General features: G+C 46.8%; 1 protein-coding gene across 1 annotated transcript; it reads left to right on the top strand.

Moving 5' to 3' along the window:
* The first annotated feature begins 51 nt into the window (after nucleotides 1-51).
* Nucleotides 52-6,561, top strand: Tsacc (TSSK6 activating cochaperone). Its single transcript, XM_026404901.2, has 3 exons — nucleotides 52-111; nucleotides 5,167-5,289; nucleotides 6,344-6,561. The coding sequence occupies exons 2-3, from the start codon at nucleotides 5,187-5,189 to the stop codon at nucleotides 6,559-6,561; spliced, it is 321 nt and encodes a 106-aa protein (XP_026260686.2). The 5' UTR covers nucleotides 52-111; nucleotides 5,167-5,186.
* The last annotated feature ends 9,382 nt before the right edge of the window (nucleotides 6,562-15,943 follow it).

Genomic DNA, 15,943 nt, shown 5'->3' with positions numbered 1-15,943 from the left:
TTTAGCTCCAGCGCCGGCGCCGAGGTTCGGGCAGTTGGCCGTACGCTGATGCGCATGCGTATCAACTACAGGGGTGGGTGCTGGGTTTGAGGCTTTCGATTAATACCGCAGGTGAGGTCACGAAACAGTGTGTGTTGTCCTTCGGCATCTATCGGACCCTGAAGGCCAAGAAATCTGTGATAGTAGTTTTCATTCTTTTGTCCCAGCCTCGGTAACGGGGGAGTAGAGGGCGGGGCTTTGGCGCCTGGTCTGACGAAGGGTGCAGTGGGAGTTGTAGTCCTGTGGGGCAGGGCTGGGAGGGTGTAGAACTGCTGGACTCCCTGTGAGTGGATCTTTCCCTTCTTAGGCGAATGCTTTCTACCGAGGCTGAGAGCGGTTTCGGAGAGTGACGGCTTGGCTTCCCCCGAGTTGTCCTGTCTAGGTCTCTCCTCCAGTGTTCCCGCCAGTGCTCCGGCGTCTGCGCCCTCCCGTCTGTCCCCGGTCGCTCTCCTCGTTCAGCCCCAAGTCCGTTGGACATGGTCGGAGCCAGAGTTTTTAAGTTGCCATCCTAGATAAGAAAAAGACTCATAGTGCAGAAATTGAGCATGTAGAACATGAAGAATAAAACGCCCGTTAGAAGAAGGCTCTTAAGGCTTGGAATTGGTCTTGTTTCGTCCAGGAAAAAAAAAAAAGTGTGTGTGTGGGGGAGAATAACAATAGGAATAACTTTTGCAAACGGATGAAGGGAACGTGAAAAGAATGAGCAGTGGTCACTTACAATTAGCCATGAAGCAGAATACACACAGCTTGAGATCTGCTGGAGAGAACTTATGAAATTATCATTGATAAAAAATAACAGCAAGGGTTGTTTGATCATGTGATGCCTTGATTCTTACCCTATTGGTGTTCAGGTGGAGAAGCGCACTGGTTATCCTACTAACGGAAAAGGTGTGTGGGTCGAGGTCCTGCTTTCCTTCCCTTACAAGCCAGACCTCCCTAACTGCTTAGCATTTGGGGAAATGATTCTAGTTGCTGTTGTTTTGTTACTTGGTTAATTGGAAAGTATTTGTGTTTTCTGCATTCCCTACTAAAGGGAACATTTCTGTGCCTGGTGCCTAGAACTAGATCTGTTAGAATAGCTACTCAGGGCTGGGGGACATAACTCTGTAGAGCGCTTGCCTTGCATGCACAAGACCCTGGGTTCAATCCCCAGCACCACCAAAAAAAAAAAAAAAAAAAAAGTAGATGCTTAATGATTATTTATTGAATAAATTTATCCTATGTAGCTCCTCTTAATATTTAGAACAAGACTGTGTACAGGGATCTCAGAAGACTTAATGTTAACTAGAGTGAATGGAAACTCAGTTTGAGTGGGACAGTCCTGCTGGTGGGCAGGAAGGTGGTTAGGGCTGTCTGACTGCAGAGCCTATCCACTTAACTGTAGGTGGAATAGATTATTTTATCTGGGAGATCTATTATGCCATGGCTTGGACATAAATTAACTATCTCTTCACAGAACGTAGAGAGCAGTGGAAAAAACATGGTTTTGAAGTCTACAAGCTCAGATTTAATTCTAGCATTGCCAAATGCTAATTGTGGAATCCCAAGAAACTTAAGTTCAAATAATATGTTGACACTGCTGCATACTTAAGAGGATCGTTGTAAAAACTGTATAAGAGAATGCATTGTATGTAAAGCACCTTTTACTATTTTTTTCTCTGATCTACCTCCTTTTGTTGCTCCCCAATCTATTATGTATTCTCTAGTCAGAAATATGTTTCTTAGCCTGGTGTGGTGGTGCGCACCTTATAATCCCAGCAGCTCAGGAGGCTGAGGAGGCTGAGGCAGGAGGATCATGAGTTCAAAGCCAGCCTCGGCAAAAGCAAGGTGCTAAGCAACTCAGTGAGACCCTGACTCTAAATAAATAAAATTCAAAATAGGGCTGGGGATGTGGCTTAGTGGTCCAGTGCCCCTGAGTTCAATCCCTGGTACAAAAAAAAAAAAAAGAAGAAGAAAAGAAATGTGGTTCTTAGCCAGGTGCGATGATGCCTGCCCAGGAGCTCAGGAAGCTGAGGCAGGAGGATGACGAGTTAAAAACCAGCTTCAGCAACGTAGCTTGCCTGCCATAGCAACGCAGTGAGACCCTGTCTCTAAGTAAAATACAAAAAAAAAAAAAAAAAAGAAAGAAAGAAAGAAAAGGCTGTGGATGTGGCTCAGTTGTTAAGTGTCCCTGGGTTCAATCCCAGGTACCCCCTCCCCCCAAAAAAGAAATGTTTCTTTCAGTATATATTGTGGGTAAAATATATTCTTCAAGCCTTACAATCCTGTGGGAAACACGTCCCTGTGTGCCCACGAATGGTTTATATGATTGCGAATGCATGTGCATGGAAACTAACACATTTTTCAAATGGTGAGAAAAATCTTGAGATCTGAGTTTGAGCGTCTGTCTTTTTACCACTGCATGAGCCATCACATGACATGACTGGAGCAGGGGGAAGGGAAGATGGAGGACCTGCAGTAAAGCTTAGAAAACCCATTTTTTGGGAAAAAAAATTTCCCACCCCAAGAATAACTAACAGGGAATGTAGCAGATTGCCATTTTCTTAGGGTCAGGTTCAGTGACCCTCTAGACAGAAAGCATCTCAATGTGGCACCCATGTTTAAAGATGCAGTGAATAAGACTTCTTCCTTCATACAATCTACTTGTCACACTCTGCCCCCACTGCAAGACTGTCAGCTCCAGGAAAGTAATGGCCACAAACTGTTCCATCTACTGTGGGGTCTTTAGGAAGCAGTTAGTTATTTCTTATATGTAGGTGTGAATAAATCAATTTGATTTTGGGGGACTGGTTATAGAACCCAGGACTGTGAGCATGCTAGGTGAGTGCTCTACCACTGAACAACACCCCAACCCTTTCCTTTCTTGATGTCAGTTGGTCTTTCTTTGTCTGTCTGTTTTCTGGTGCTGGGGATCGAACCCAGGGCCTTGGGCATGCAAGGCAAGCACACTACCAACTGAGCTATGCCCCCGCCCCCAGTTGGGCTTTCTTGAGGACAGTGATCTGTTGACTCCTCACTATTCATACTCTTCTTTCCTTCCTGATCCCAGCTATTCTGCCTTTCCACTTATTGTCCTTCTGTCTACTTTGCCACCTTCTCTTCATTTTCCACATTCCTGAGGAGCTACTCAAAGGTCCAGTTTTCTCGTCTTGTTTCCTCTTGTTACTGTTGTGCTTGGAGAGCTAGTCTGTTTTAGTAGCTCCTTCGTCCCCTTCTTGTGGCTGGCCTGGCAGTTTGACCCTTCACACAAACTCAGTGCCATTTATTGCTTTTCTAGGCGTTTGTAGAATTCAGTGTATCCCAAATGTGATGGTATTAATAGGACAGACCTCCTACTCAAACTGCCTTGAGTGAAAAAGGTAAGTTTGTGTCTTACACACTTGAGGACACTGGGTAGCTCACAGAAGATGAAGGAGAGGTGTAAAACAAGGTGTCAGGACAGGCCCTGGGAATTCCGTGCCCATTGGTGGCTGTCTGTCCATGTGGCTCTGTCCTCTCTTGTCTCTGATCTTGCTTGTATCCACTTGTCATGGTATGCCGGCCAAATTCAGTAGTTTCCATGGGCTGAACTTTATGTCTTCTCAGAATAGCAGATCAAGAAAGTTTCTTTGACAAAGAATCCATATGTTGATCTCAGCAAATGACTCTGGCCCAGCCTGCCTCACATGCTTACCATCTTGGATCAATGACAGTTACCAAGGGGAATGGGATACCATGATTGACTGGTATTGGGTCACATGTCCCTCCTTGATGGGAAAAGGGGGTTGATGGAAGTCTCACCAGTATGGCCTGGAAACTGGGGGAAGAATCAGTTCCCAGAGGATGGGCTGCTCAGTAGACAGAAATAACAGACGTCTTTGATAGGGCTCCTCATGTCCTACAAATCAGTTTTTCTTCCTAACTGAACTGTTTTTGCCAAAGATAATTTATTTATCCATTTAAGAATCTTTTCCAGGGCTGGGGTTGTGACTCAGTGGTAGAATGCTTGCCTAGCACATATAAGGTCCTGGGTTCAAAATAAATAAATAAAATAGAGGTATTGTGTCCCAAGTACAACTAAAAAGAAAAGATTTAAAAAATTATAAAATTTTTTTTTCATGTCCAACTCATTGTGTTTAATATCTACAGATTCATCAAAATATTTTAATCCTGTTTTCTAATCCTAAAAGGCTAAGTGGCTTCCCATTATACTCAGGAGAAAGCCTAGTGTAAAGAGGCCTCCATGGCCCACCCTGTCTTCTCGCTCCCGACCCTGGCCCGCCTCCCAGGGCGACTCACCATTCCAGCCGTATTCTTCCTTGCTTGCTTGTTCACACTATTCTGTTTTATCACCCACTTGAAATATCTCTTCTGCTCAGGAAGTTTCCCAGGTTTTCAAGGTCCAGTAAATGACCTGTACCTGCATGGAGCTTTCTTTGATTATTGTACTCATATTAATCTTTTACCCTTTTTGAAAACACTTGTTTTTACATTTAATCATGTACTTAATATAACAGGTAAAAGGCCTTCTGTTCGTCTCAGACTATCAGGCTGATTTTTTTTTTTTTTTTTGGTACCAGAGATTGAACCCCTGGGTGCTTAACCACTGAACCAAAACCCCAGCCCTTTTTGCATTTTATTTAGAAACAGGGTCTCACTGAGTTGCTTAGGCCTTTGATAAGTTGCTGAGACTGGCTTTGAACTCGAGATCCTCTTGTCTGAGCCTCCTGAGCCACTGGGATTACAGGCGTGCACCACCACATCTGGCATCAGGCTCATTGTTTCTGTTCTCATGTTATTATATCACTGTTTCACCTGCTTCTGATTTGTCTTCCTATACTGAGAATAAGCGCCTAAGAAACCATATCTTAATCCTCATGTGCAAGCTCTATTGTCTGTACGGTGGTAAGCGTGTGATGCCTACCAACAAAAACTTCACACTGTAAGCACATTCGATTTTAGCTTGTCCCACCCCTGCTTGGTTTTCCTTGATCCCACTAGGATTTCGTCACTCTCTCTTTTTCCAGTGTGTCAGGTAGTCAGGGCAGGGCCTGGCACCTGCCTCACAGACAAGGTGCAGGGATTTCATAAAAAGCCCACCCCCTGTTAGAATGAGCTTTGATTTAGTTACCTCTGATTTTGTTCCAGCAAAAGAGGAAGGTAATGCTATGCCTCTTTGTCGAGCAAAACCGTCCCCCAGTTTTATTAATCTTCAAGCAAGTTCCCCACCAGCCACTTTCTTAAACATCCAGACGACAAAGCTGCCCTCAGGTAAGAGCTCGGGGGAGGTTTCCCAGTAGACCCCGCATTGCAGGCGCTGTGCAGGGAGGCGGCTGAGCTTCCTTCTGTTGATCTAGTGCCAACTCAGTGTCAAAACACTTGTAGGTTTTTTGTTGTTAATTGTTTTTACTTTCACTGTAACTTATGGATTATTCAGTTAAATTGATCTCATTTTCTCCCCGGTTCTACCAAGTGGTATTGTTGCCTTCCTTGCTCAGCACCTTTGCTACACTATAGGCAGGAATGGAATGAAAATCTTACTGCTTGCTATTCTTTTTTATTAAAAAGTGGCCATGGAAAGAAATAATAAATATTATCTCAACCTGTGTTTCATTGAATTTCTGTTATTCATCTTTCCTTGGGAAATCAGTGGACATTTGAAATACCTATTGGGAACCCAGTAGTAGACAGTCATAGCCCCTGTTTTGGGGACCTCTGAGTCTAACAAAGAAGGCAAGAACAATAAACACACAAACCACAGTAGTACAGTTACTAAGGTTGACTAAGAGCTGCCTGTGTGTTTGAAAAATAAATTGATGTACCAAGAGCAATTGAAGTTAGACAACAGAAAGAGCTTCAGGTCACTACTAATGGCACCATGCCGCAAAGGGGAGGCTGAGGTCTCCCCAGCTCATCAAATGTTTGTTGAACACTTCTGCTAGTTGCTAGGGATTCACCAGTGAATGAGTCAGACAAAAATGGTTGCCTTCCCAAAGTTTACATTCTAGAAGGGGGACTTAGACAAAAATAAAGAAATAATCACAAAATATGCCACGTGTCCATAAATAATTTGGGAAAAAGAAAATAACGGAGAGAGGGATGAGTTCAAGTTATGTTCTATTTTAAGTTAGTTTTAAATTTCAAATTTAATTTGAAAGCAAATTAGAATGTCACCAGGTAAGTCACACTGAGAAGGTGATAGCTGAGCCAAGGGTTGTGCCTGGAAAGATTAGAGAGAGCATCTTGTTGGAGTCATTCCAACCTTAGTACAATTACAAAATCTTCTGGTTTTTCCTTTTATTCTCCTTCCTGGCTCTTCCTTCAGGAGTTCATCACAAGCCCAAAGAATGTCTAGGACTCCTGGAATGTATGTACGCCAACCTCCAACTCCAGACCCAGCTCGCCCAACAACAGATGGCTATTTTGGAAAACTTACAAGCATCGATGTCACAACTGGTTCCTGGGAGAGAAAGCAAGAACTCTTCTCTCTCAGTTTTATCTCGTAATCTGTTGTTAAATCACCTGCCCCAGTTCCGTAAATGAATTGTAGAACAAAGTTATTGTGTATGTTTTTTCCCTCTCTTTCCCAGTAAGCCCCAGGTAGAATCAGCCATGTATGTTCTTCCTTCTCCTCTTCCTCATCCTCCTCTTTTTTTTTTTTTTTTTTTTTTAATGCTAGGGATTGAACCTAAGGCCCTTAAGAACACACTGAGCAATACCTCCAACAGCTCCTGGGCATGTATATTTTACATATGGTTAATTTGTTTGCAAATTCGTAATGAGTATTCACTGAGTAGGTCACTGTACCAGGCCCTTGGGAATGTATGTTACAGAAGAGCCAACTTGGTCAGGGAGGGTTATGGCCTAACAGGGCAGAGAAGACAGTTCACTGCAGAACTGAGTGGTGCTCTGAGTGGGAGGGGGTGGAGGTTAAGAGAGAACATTGGGGGTTTCTAGGATACAAATGAACCAGTCTTGAACTCTTACTGGAGAAAATAACTTTATGATGCTATTTGAAGAGAGGGAGGGATTGGATCGTGTGCAGACAAGTCAGGTCATTTCCTATCGGTTGGGAAACTTGGACAAAGACCTAGAGGCAGGAGAATAACCCCTCAGAAATGAGAAGACTTTCCCCCGATGGATGAGGGGTGTGAAGTAGAATGCAGAGCAGCTGAGGACAGACATGCAGCTTCCTCTGTGGGATTGTTCTGACAACTCTTAGAAGCTCGAGAGAACCATTGGCAGCTTTCAGGTAGCACGCGGCCCACATATTCTAGTAGAAGCACTGGGGCGAAGCACTTTTGTGTGGAGGGAGAAGGGAAATTGAGAGAGATGTATAAAGTAGTAATAGCGATCTAAGGGACACTGCCACCCTGGATAAAGGGTTTGGAAATGAAGAGGGACAACGGGTAAATCTGAGCTATTTTGCACATTTGACATGAAAACCCCAAGAGACAGCATCCTGAAATTTCTCAGCTGGGGAGCCAGGGTAGCTTTAACGGGTGTTCTAAGTCCTGCCGAAAGTTTTCAGTGTTTCAGAAGAAACAGCTGCGGTTGGCGTCATCATTTCAGTCACATTAGGACATCACCTTCCTTTACAGGGTGATAAGTCACCCCTGAGACTGGGTCCTCTTTCCACAGAGAGATTTTCTGTGGAATGCGGAGGACATGAAAGGTTTATTAAGCTTGGATACAAATGGGAAGAAGAAGGGAGAAACTAGTGATTGAGAAGAGGACTTCAAATTGACCTTCAAGTCTGAAGCATTTCCCAAAGAAACCGCTCTTATTTTTTATTCTATACCATTAAAGAGGGCACAGTGGGTGGGCATGTAGCTCGGTGGTAGAGTGCTTGCCTATCATGCTTAAGATCCTGGGTTCAATCTCTGGTACCACCAAATCTCAGAGTAGCTAAAGAAGATCATGGGTGGGCTGGGGATGTGGCTCAAGCGGTAGCGCACTCGCCTGGCATGCGTGCGGCCCGGGTTCGATCCTCAGCACCACATACCAACAGAGATGTTGTGTCCGCCGAGAACTAAAAAAAATAAAAATAAATAAATATCAAAAAATTCTCTCTCACTCTCTCAAAAAAAAAAAAAAAAAAAGACAGGTAACATTCTGAGACACCTTTCTCTGTGAGATCTTTTGCAGGGTCTCCCTGCAGGGGGAGGATGTTTTCTTCCAGCAAGGGACAGGGGTTGCTTCTGCTGACCTGGAAATGGGCCCTAGCAATCTGCTTTTTAACAAGCCCTCTGGGTAGTTCTGAAGAACACCAAAGTTGGACATCCGTGGATCTAGGGGTCCCAGGAAGAAAAAAACAAAACAAAACAGTGCCTTTGGAACACCCTCATGACATTGTTTCCAAGGGACCTGTACAGAGGGTTCAGGACAGGGAAGATGGCGGTGCGCTGACGCAGGACCCCTGGCGGTGGTCTGGTTGCTCTGAGGCTGAGAGAGAGGCCTAGAGCCAAGTTCTAAGAGAAGCCGGGGTCCCCCCTGCTCCCCCCTGTCTCCTGGAACTGATCGCTGGAAACCCTGGTCCTCCCAGCCCTCTAGCTCCAGCCAGATCCTCGGGGACCAAGTCTAAAATACTGCCCTCCCAGTGCCCTTTGCTTTGGGATTTCTCTGACACAAAGGTTTGGATTTCCCATCCTAATATTAGCTTTTTGTCACCGAATGAAACAGTGCCCCAAGGACGGGAGTGCACTGCTCAAGCGCACCCTGCCACTGCCCCCCTCAACCACCCACCCCGTGAGACAAGCCAACCCTCCTCCTGGGCAGGTCCTTCCCTTCTTGCACTGAAACCCACATCTCAGTGATTGGATGAGGACCACGGGGTTATCCAGGTATCACAAGTGAGATCCTCCTAAACCAGACAGTTGGAATCCAAGGGACCAAGCACTCAATTTTCTGACACAGTCAGTTGAGGGGTAAAGGACCACTAAACTGTCAAGCTGAACACCTACAAAAAGTCTGAAGATGGGTAGTTTTATTTGCTTTTTAAAAATGATGTTGCCAGGTGCGGTGGTGCATGCCTATAACCCCAGAGGCTCAGAGGCTGAGGCAGGAGGATCGCTAGTTCAAAGCCAACCTCAGCAATTTAGTTCGGCCCTAACTCAGAGACCCTGTCTCTAATAAAATTTTTTAAAAGGGCTGGCGATGTGGCTCTGTGGTTAAGTGCCCCTGGGTTCAATACCTAGTACCTAAATAAATAAATACATATAAAAATAAAAATGATGTATGACACCAGGTATGGCGGTATTCGCCTGTAATCCCAGCAGTTCGGGAGGCTGATGCAGGAGGATCACAAGTTCAAGGCCTGCACTCAGCAACTTAGCGCAACCCTAGCAACTTATTGAGACCCTGTCTAAATATTAAAAAATAAAAAGAACCGGGGATGCAGCTCAGTGGTAAGGCCCCTCCGGGTTCAGTACCCCATACAAAAGCAAACAGAAAGAGATGTGTGACACTGTGATAAAGAGGTGAAACCATTCTGTGATCTCAGGTTTGACAGGTTTGTCCTGTTGGCAGGTTGGGCCATGAACACAGGTCCTGGGCTAAGAGGGTAGGCAAGCTCAGACTGTTAATTTGCAGAGGTTTCAAGACTCAGAACTACAAGGGCCCCAGAGTTCCACCAGATCATGGGTTTCCAACTTTGGTGTTCATCAGAATCTCTCAGAGGTCTTGTTGAAAAGCAGACCACTGGGCTCATTCCCAGAGTTTCAGATTCAAATGGAACGGAGGCAGAACCCCAGATCTCACAAGCTCCCAAGTATGAGGGCTGCTGCCCCATTTCTGCCTACACACTGAAATTATCTGGACAGCTTAAAAAACATCCTGGAACTGGGATTCCTCCCCAGCCTAGGAAATCCAAATCTCTGGGGGTAGGTCTAAGCATTGGAATTTTTCCCGAGTTCTTTCCCCAGCTCAGGTGATTCTGATGTGCAGTCAGGGTTGAGGACATGATGCACAGTCCACCAGGCCGGGTGGTTCGCCTGGGGGAGCGGGTGCTGCTGTGTGGGGTCCGTGGGATCGTGGGCTAAGCCTTTTCAACATTGCCCTGGTAGCGAGACCAGTTGCCCCTCATCCCTCTGGGTCCATGATCTCCCTGCCAGGGTCCACCCAGCGTCTGGCCTAGCCTCAGGAGGGCTAGCCCCCTCCAGGGAAGTGGGTGTGAGTGAACAGGCTTTTCCTGGACCTGCCCCAGGTCGACTCCTCAGCCTTCCCCGAGCTCTTCATGAGCAGATTCCACGGTAAAGTCGGGGGGTTGTACCCCTGCTTCCCAGCCAAGGGCCCCCTTCTCCAGCCCAGCCGCCAGGTTCCTGTAACCCCTTCCTGCGGTTTCCATCCCTGCCCGCCTCCCTCTCATTGCCGCCTCCGTTGGGCTGCTGCGAACTGAACTCGGAGCTCTGGTGTGTTCAGAGCTGAGAAGAAATGGAATTGGGAAAGCGCCACTCAGAACCTGCCGGGGTGTCCAGGCACGCTCAAGGGGGTGAACATGCTTGTTCCCCCAGATGTTCTGTGTCCTGCCTGTTCCCAGCTCATCTTCTCATTCCCCCAGACAGGATCTTCCGGGATTTTTCTTCTTCTAACATGTGCAAACAAGTTGGCGGGAGTTAGTTTGGTGCAAAGTCAGATCACCAGTTTCCAGTACGGACACATTTTATATTTTTAAATTTATTTTTATGTGGTGCTGAGGATCGAACCTAGGGCCTCACACGTGCTAGGCGAGCGCTCTACCGCTGAGCCACAACCCCAGCCCCATTACTGACACATTTTCAAACAATACTATTTATAAAAATTTTAATGAGTTTCACATCAGCATTTTTTGGGGGGTGCGGTAGGGGCAGTACCGGGGATTAAACCCTGTGGTGCTCTACCACTGACCTGCACCCCCAGCCCTATTTATTTATTTATTGGTACCAGGGAGTGAACCCAGGGGCACTTAACCACAGAGCCATATCCCCAGCCCTTTTACTTATTCATTTATTTTATTGAGACAGGGTCTCACTCAGTTGCCGAGGCTGATTTTGAACTTGCAATCCTTCTGCCTCAGGCTCCTGAGCTGCTGGAGATTGCAGTCCTGAGCCACTGCATCCAGCTGCCCTTTTTATTTTTGGAGACACAGTCTCTCTAAGTTGCCCACGCTGGCCTTGAACTTGTGCTCCTCCTGCCTCAGCCTCCCAAGCAGCTCTTTTCTCCTGATCTTGATGGTTTTTCCATTGCTGTATAGTCAGGGCATAGAACAGAACCTGGCTCGTAGCTGGTGCTCAATAGATATTTGCTGCATATTTAAGTGACTAATAAAGTTAAGTATTTAGAGTGGGAAGGATAATATGATGAGCAAACTTATCTTAAGAAGAAAAGAAGATAAAGCAAGACAGCTAGCCAGAGAGCACGGCACAGCCAAGGGTGCGAGACGTACTTCTTTCCCCTCAGCCCCCGCCCCGCCCCCCAACACCTGCTCTGGCCTGGGAGGTGTCGTCGTTGGGCCTCAAGCTTAGGATGAAGGTGGTAGAAGAAAGACAGGAACAGTGACTTTCTCACTGCCAGGCGGCCGTTGCCTCCGTGTGTCTGGGCCTGGAAGAGAAGACAGGAGGAAACGGAACCCAGTGGAAAGGGCAGGTGAGGCCCCCCAGCTCTGAACACGCCCAGAGCTCTGGGTGCAGTTAGCAGCACCCCAACTGAGATGGGCCATGAGAGCAGGGAGGAGGGTGGGGACCGAAACTGCAGGAGAGTGTTAAATCCCCGGATCTAGATGGGACTCTGCTCACACCCAGGGCTGCTTTGCCTGGGTGGAGCCAAGGTTGCACACCTCACCTCAGGAGCTGTGCACCTGCTGTCCCCTCTGCCTGGGATGCCCTCTCCCCTGAGTCCATGCGATCCCCTCCCTCACTTCTTCCCGTCTCTCCTGAAGCCTTTCCTTTCACACATCTAATAGCACCGTGGTCACTCTGTCCTCTGGCCCAAGTTATTTCCTTCACCGTCTGTATCTATCCGTGTGACCTTGCGTATGGAGCTCCAAAGCTATTAAAGTGCCGTTGTGGCTCAGTGGTAGAGCACTTGCTTAGCATGTGTGAGGCACTGGGTTCGATCCTCAGCACCTCATGAAAATAAATAAAATAAAAGTATTGTGTTCATCTACAACTAAAAGTTTTATTTAAAAAAAAAAGCTATTAAAGGAAAAACTGAATGGTTATGGTTTTGCTGAGTGGCATTAAGATCTATAGCTCTCAGCCAGGCGTGATAGCGCACGCCTGTAATTCCAGCAGTTTGGGAGGCTGAGGCAGGAGGATCTCAAGTTCAAAGCCAGCCTCAGCAAAAGCAAGGCATTAGGCAACTCAGGGAGACCCTGTCTCTAAATAAGATACAAAATAGAGCTGGGATGTGGCTCAGTGGTCAAGTGCCCTTGAGTTCAATCCCTGGCACCAAAAAAACAAAAACAAACAACAACAAAAAGATGTATAGCTCTCATATTCACCTGCCTCTTGGTACCTAGGCAGGGCTGTAGAAGGAAGGCCCCAGATCAGCCAGCTCTGTCTCTGGACGGGCGCTAGAGGAGGCTAAGTTCTCCACGTACCTGGCTCCTTCTGATCCCTCTTTGGCAGCTATGAGCTACTCAGAGGGACCAGTCCTTGGCAGATCTTGAGGAACAGCCAGGCACAGTGGTGCACGCCTGTAATCACAGCAACTCTGGAGGCTGAGGTAGGAGGATCACAAGTTGAAGGCCAGCCTGGGTAATTGAGTAAGTCCTGCCTTCAAATAAAAAATAAAATAAGGGTCATAGGGGAACATGTATTTTTGGAATCAATCCCTAGTTACACATGCGTGTGTGTGCACACACACAAGCATACACACACACACACATACACTTGAAGAAAACAACTCACCCACAACATCCTGGTTGATCCAACCCTGCTGGACCAGGGTCCCTCACCAGATCCAGAGCAGAGAACTGTTATGAGACCCTTAACCTATTCATACCGCTATTACCCTTACGGATTAACTGGGGGTAACTGTAGGAAGCCAGTAGAGTGTGGCTGCAGAAGTTGGGTCCTTAGGGGCATGGCTTTGGGGTGTACATTTGTCCTAAGAGAGTGGAGAGGTCTTCTTCTGCCCAGCTCCCTGTAGGCTGCAGTCACACCCATGCATCCAGAAGCAAGATCTCGGCCCGCTCCTGCTCCTCCTGCTTTTCCTCTGAAGGAGACCCAGTTAGGCATCTGAGAGCTAATTGAACATGCTCCTTTTCATGTTCAAAACTAAGCCAGGCGGTGTGGGGTGCACGCTCTAATCCCAGAGGCCCAGGAGGCTGAGGCAGGAGGACCGAAAGTTCAAGGTTGCTGGGCTGGGGATGTGGCTCAAGCAGTAGTGCGTCTAGCGGTAGCGCGCTCACCTGGCATGCATGCGGCCCGGGTTCAATCCTCAGCACCACATACAAAACAAAGATGTTGTGTCCGCCAAGAACTGAAAAATAAATATTAAAAAAAATTCTCTCTCTCTCTCTCTCTCTCTCTCTCTCTCTCTCTCTCTCTCTCTCTCTCTTTCTTTAAAAAAAAAAAAAAAAAGTTCAAGGCTGGCCTCAGCATCTTAGGAAGGCTGTAAGCAACTTACCAGACAGATGTTTCAGAATGGAAAATCATAAAGGCTGGGGGTGTGGGTTAGCGCCCCTGGATTTCATCCTGGTACCAAAAGAAAAAAAAAAAAAAAAGGACTGAGACCCAGTTGTCCTGTTGTCCTATGCCTCAGAAAGTTCTCACAGTTCTTTTTTTTTTTTCTAAAGAGAGAGTGAGAGAGAATTTTTTTTAATATTTATTTTTTAGTTCTCGGCGGACACAACATCTTTGTTGGTATGTGGTGCTGAGGATCGAACCCGGGCCGCACATATGCCAGGCGAGCGTGCCACCGCTTGAGCCACATCCTCAGCCCTGTTCTCACAGTTCTGAGGCCAGGAGCAGGAGGAACGGGAGGGGAGAAAAGGCACAGCCACACCGTTTGCTATTTACCATTCACTCTTGTGTTTCCAATAACAAGGGTAATCACCACGCCTTATACTACGGGAAACCGAGCACACCACCTGTGTTTTGGGGCATTAACCTGCACACCAACACCTATGAGGCTAGTATTACTGTCTCCACAGAACAGATGAGAAAACCGAGGTTCAAACAATCCATCCAAAATCTCCTGGGGCCAGAGTTGGAACTCTGACTGACTCTATGTCCTCTCATTCCGGGCTAGGCTCTCACTTTCCTGCCTTCCAAAACTGGTCAGGAACTAACTGCAGATTCCCAACAGGAAAGGCCATTTCTGGGCACTGAAACAGGGTTGCTGGGCCTTAGAAACTGAGTCAACAACTCTGTGTGTGTGTGTGTGTGTGTGTGTGTGTGTGTGTGTTCGTTCCTGGGCATTGAACATAGGGAGCACTCTACCACTGAGCTACATCCCCAAGCTCCCAGTCCTTCTTTAAAATTTTGAGATAGGGTCTCATTATGTTGCCCAGGCTGGCCTCAGTCTTTTGATCCTCCTTCCACAGCCTCCCAAGTTGCAGGAATTACACTTGTGCACCTCTGCACCTGGCTTTGAGTCTACACCTTGTACATCCTGAAAACACAGCATAGGCCTGGCATGGTCATACATCCTTGTAATCCCAGTGATTTGGGAGGCTGAGGCAGGAGGATCCCAAGTTCAAGTCCAGCCTTAGCAACGTAGTAAGACCCTGTCCCCCCCCCCCCCAAAAAAAAAGGACTGGGGATGTGGCTCAGTGGTAGGGCATGCCTGAGTTCAACCCCCAGTACTAAAACAAAACAAAACAGAGCATGGTTGTGTTCTGCTTGGTGGGAACATTACCCTAGAATTTAGCACCACACCTGGCCCATAACAAGAGTTCAAATGGAATGTGCTAAATGAATAAATAGAATGGAAAAAAAAATGGGTTTGCAATAACTGCCTTCTTACAAACTTTTCTCCCCAAGGTACTGTCATTTTTATTTTACAGATGAAGGAAAACTTTTTCTTTTTTGAACTGGGGATTTAACACAGGGGTGCTCTACCTCTGAGCTACATCCCCCGTCCTTTTAATTTTTTTTTTTTTTAAGACAGTCTCATTAAGTTGCTGTGGTGTCGCTAAGTTGCCCAGACTAACCCTTGAACTTGCCATCTTCCTGCATCACTGCGCCCGGACAGGTGAAGGAAGATTTAACAAACACAAGTAATCTCATCCTGAGAAACTTTTATGTGGAGGCTAATACGAAGACCCTCTGGAGAGAAAAGCCATGTTTAATTGTTATGGTGCCATGTATGTAAATGCAACCGCATTTTTCACAGTGCTAGAGCCGCAGTTGTTTGAGGAGGAGATGGAGGTCTGGGGTTTGTTCACTCCAAAAAAGTGGCGAGCACTCTAGCATAGTCTTTGTTCTATGTTCATATCAGAGTGTGCAGGTAAAAAGGAATCCCCTCATCTCCTTTAGCTGTGAAACTAGGCTGGGCATCAACACAGCCTCTCTTCCCCTGGAAAGCCTTCCGACTCTCCTGTCCAGGGTTAGGAACTCCCCCTACTGTCCCCACGGGCCTGTCTAAGCCATTCCAGCCCTCTGCATCTGATCTGCTGACTTATTTTACCCCCTGGAGCCCCGACCCAGGCAGAAGCTACATCTTGTTTAGTTGAATCCCCGATGCCTAGCACAGTGTCCGGCACACAGTAGGTGCTCAATATCGATTTGTCAAATGAAGGAAAGCTCTGCCTTTTCCGAGATCTTCTCTGTTTCAGAGTTGTGTCCCTGGGGCTTTAGCTGATGGCCCTTTCTGAATGTGCCCATCCTAGGTCCCCAGCCCCTGCTGCCCATCCCTCTCCAGCCAATGACAGAAGAATGCATCAGGACTGTGCCTGCTCCCTCCATCCGTTCCTTTCCTCAGAGTCACCATGTGTCCCAGA

This window comes from Urocitellus parryii, chromosome 11 (genome assembly GCF_045843805.1).
Source record: "Urocitellus parryii isolate mUroPar1 chromosome 11, mUroPar1.hap1, whole genome shotgun sequence".
In the NCBI taxonomy this organism is placed as follows: Eukaryota; Metazoa; Chordata; class Mammalia; order Rodentia; family Sciuridae; genus Urocitellus; species Urocitellus parryii.
The sequence above is the reverse complement of the archived record's forward strand: the minus strand, read 5'-3'. Positions and strand labels throughout refer to the sequence as shown.

Bases quoted from the DNA above. Each gene is read 5' to 3' on its own strand.
- Tsacc (XM_026404901.2), top strand. From the start codon at position 5,187: ATGCCTCTTTGTCGAGCAAAACCGTCCCCCAGTTTTATTAATCTTCAA. The intron at 5,290-6,343 runs GTAAGAGCTCGG...CTCTTCCTTCAG, and splicing joins GACGACAAAGCTGCCCTCAG to GAGTTCATCACAAGCCCAAA.